The 1,684-nt window shown below is 39.1% G+C and overlaps 1 protein-coding gene across 2 annotated transcripts in view; it reads left to right on the plus strand.

Annotated features, from left to right (window-relative positions):
* The window catches only part of MINA (MYC induced nuclear antigen), a 33,327-nt gene that overhangs the window by 6,364 nt on the left and 25,279 nt on the right, over positions 1 to 1,684 (plus strand). For both annotated transcript variants that reach the window (XM_006903122.1, XM_006903123.1), the window contains exon 3: positions 592 to 720. In XM_006903122.1, coding sequence (XP_006903184.1) covers positions 592 to 720 — 129 coding nt within the window. The remainder of the gene's footprint in view (positions 1 to 591; positions 721 to 1,684) is intronic.

Consider the following 1,684-nt stretch of genomic DNA (forward strand, 5'->3'; position numbering starts at 1 on the left):
GGCTGCATAGTGGAGGGGGCTTGGGGGGAGGGATCACATAACAATGAAAGAGTTTTTTTCTTTTTCTTTTCAAGAAGAGTTAATTGGGGGTAGGGTGGTAGGCAGGGAGAAAAGTACAACAATGAATGACTGGAAACCCTAAGTCTTTGTAAACTTTCATTTAAATTATTTAAAAAAGTAAAAAAAAAAAAATAGAATGCTGTCTTTGCCTGAATGATGGATAAAAAGCTTGGTTTTCTTATCTGTGGAGACCCTTTCAACATTCCAGATTTTAGACATTTGGCACAATCTAAGCTTGGCTTTTCCACCAGAGATTATGGGCTTTCAGCTGTCTGATAGAATTATTAAAAGAATATGATAGTGAAGTATAAAGACCGCAGGGAGGCTCTAAGAAAATAGAAAGAATGCATATATGTTCACCATTGGGGTTATAATTATTTGTAAATGCAGAAGGAAATGGATTTTTGATCCTTTATTATTGTTTGTAATCTGAAACTTATTTGTCTAAGTCCTTTGAGAGCTATAATTCTAGAAGCACATTGCTGCATGAGGTGCTGGAAGCTCTGATACTCCTGGGTCTTGTGGCTCTAGGTTTTCATCCTGCAGCTGGAAGGAGAGAAACACTGGCGCCTCTATCGTCCAACCGTGCCCCTGGCTCGAGAGTATAGTGTGGAGGCCGAGGACAAAATTGGGAAGCCAACACATGAGTTCACATTGAAGGTACGTGTTTTAGTTGCTTAGAGCTGCTGCAAAAGCAATAATACAAGTGTGAGTGGCTTTGATGAGGGATTTACTTCCTCATCACTTTAAAAGTCTAAATTCAGTCTACGTCAGTGTTTCAAAGGGAAGACTTTTTGTGCTGGCTCTAGGGGAGGTCCTGAACTCTCTTCAGTTTCTGTTCTTGTGCTTCTTGGCTATCTTCAAATGGCATGACATCTGTCTTCTTCCATCTGGACTTCTTGTTTCTGTGGCTGATTGCCTTTTTTTATACTTCAAAAGTGATTCCTTTAGAATGATCAACCATATAAGATATGAATGGCAGCATTTGCCCACAGTTAGAGTTTAGAAGGGGGAAAAGGATAGGAAAAAAGGAAGAATGGAAATGAGAAACATAAAGAGGAACTAGAAAGATTCCTGTTACAGTATAGGAATTATAGTCAATATCCCAACATGTAATGTTTAGGAGTTGTTGAATAGAAAACCAGCATGCTTGGAAAACTTTAGTACAAATCCCAAGAAAAACGTTTGTTTTTTTTGTTTTGTTTTGTTTTTTAGAATGATTGGTTTTAATCACTCCCTACACTGAGATGTTTTACATAGGGTTTTCAGAGGCCTGCTATTTTGGAAGTGGATGGCCAGTCCTACTTCCTAGTGTGTCTTAATCTGAATGTTCAGATTTAGAGAAGTATCCAACAGATAAGCATTTTACAGAAAAAGTGAAAATATATCCCTTATTGTGGAATTAACCATTAGTTTTGGTGTTGTCCCTTCCCTTGGCACAACTGTCCTGACCCACTTATTTCTTTGCTCCACCGTCCATCAAGATACGCCTCCACTTCTACCCACTCCCCTCAACATCTATCTCCCATTGTCTAGCCCTTGATCTGATAGCTTATATCTTGAACCAAGAGGCAGTCATCAGAACAGAGCAAGGAAGCACTGCATGGTTCAAAATTGGGAAGGC

Source organism: Elephantulus edwardii, unplaced genomic scaffold, assembly GCF_000299155.1.
Source record: "Elephantulus edwardii isolate Elephantulus edwardi_28Jun2011 unplaced genomic scaffold, EleEdw1.0 scaffold00513, whole genome shotgun sequence".
Classification (NCBI taxonomy): Eukaryota; Metazoa; Chordata; class Mammalia; order Macroscelidea; family Macroscelididae; genus Elephantulus; species Elephantulus edwardii.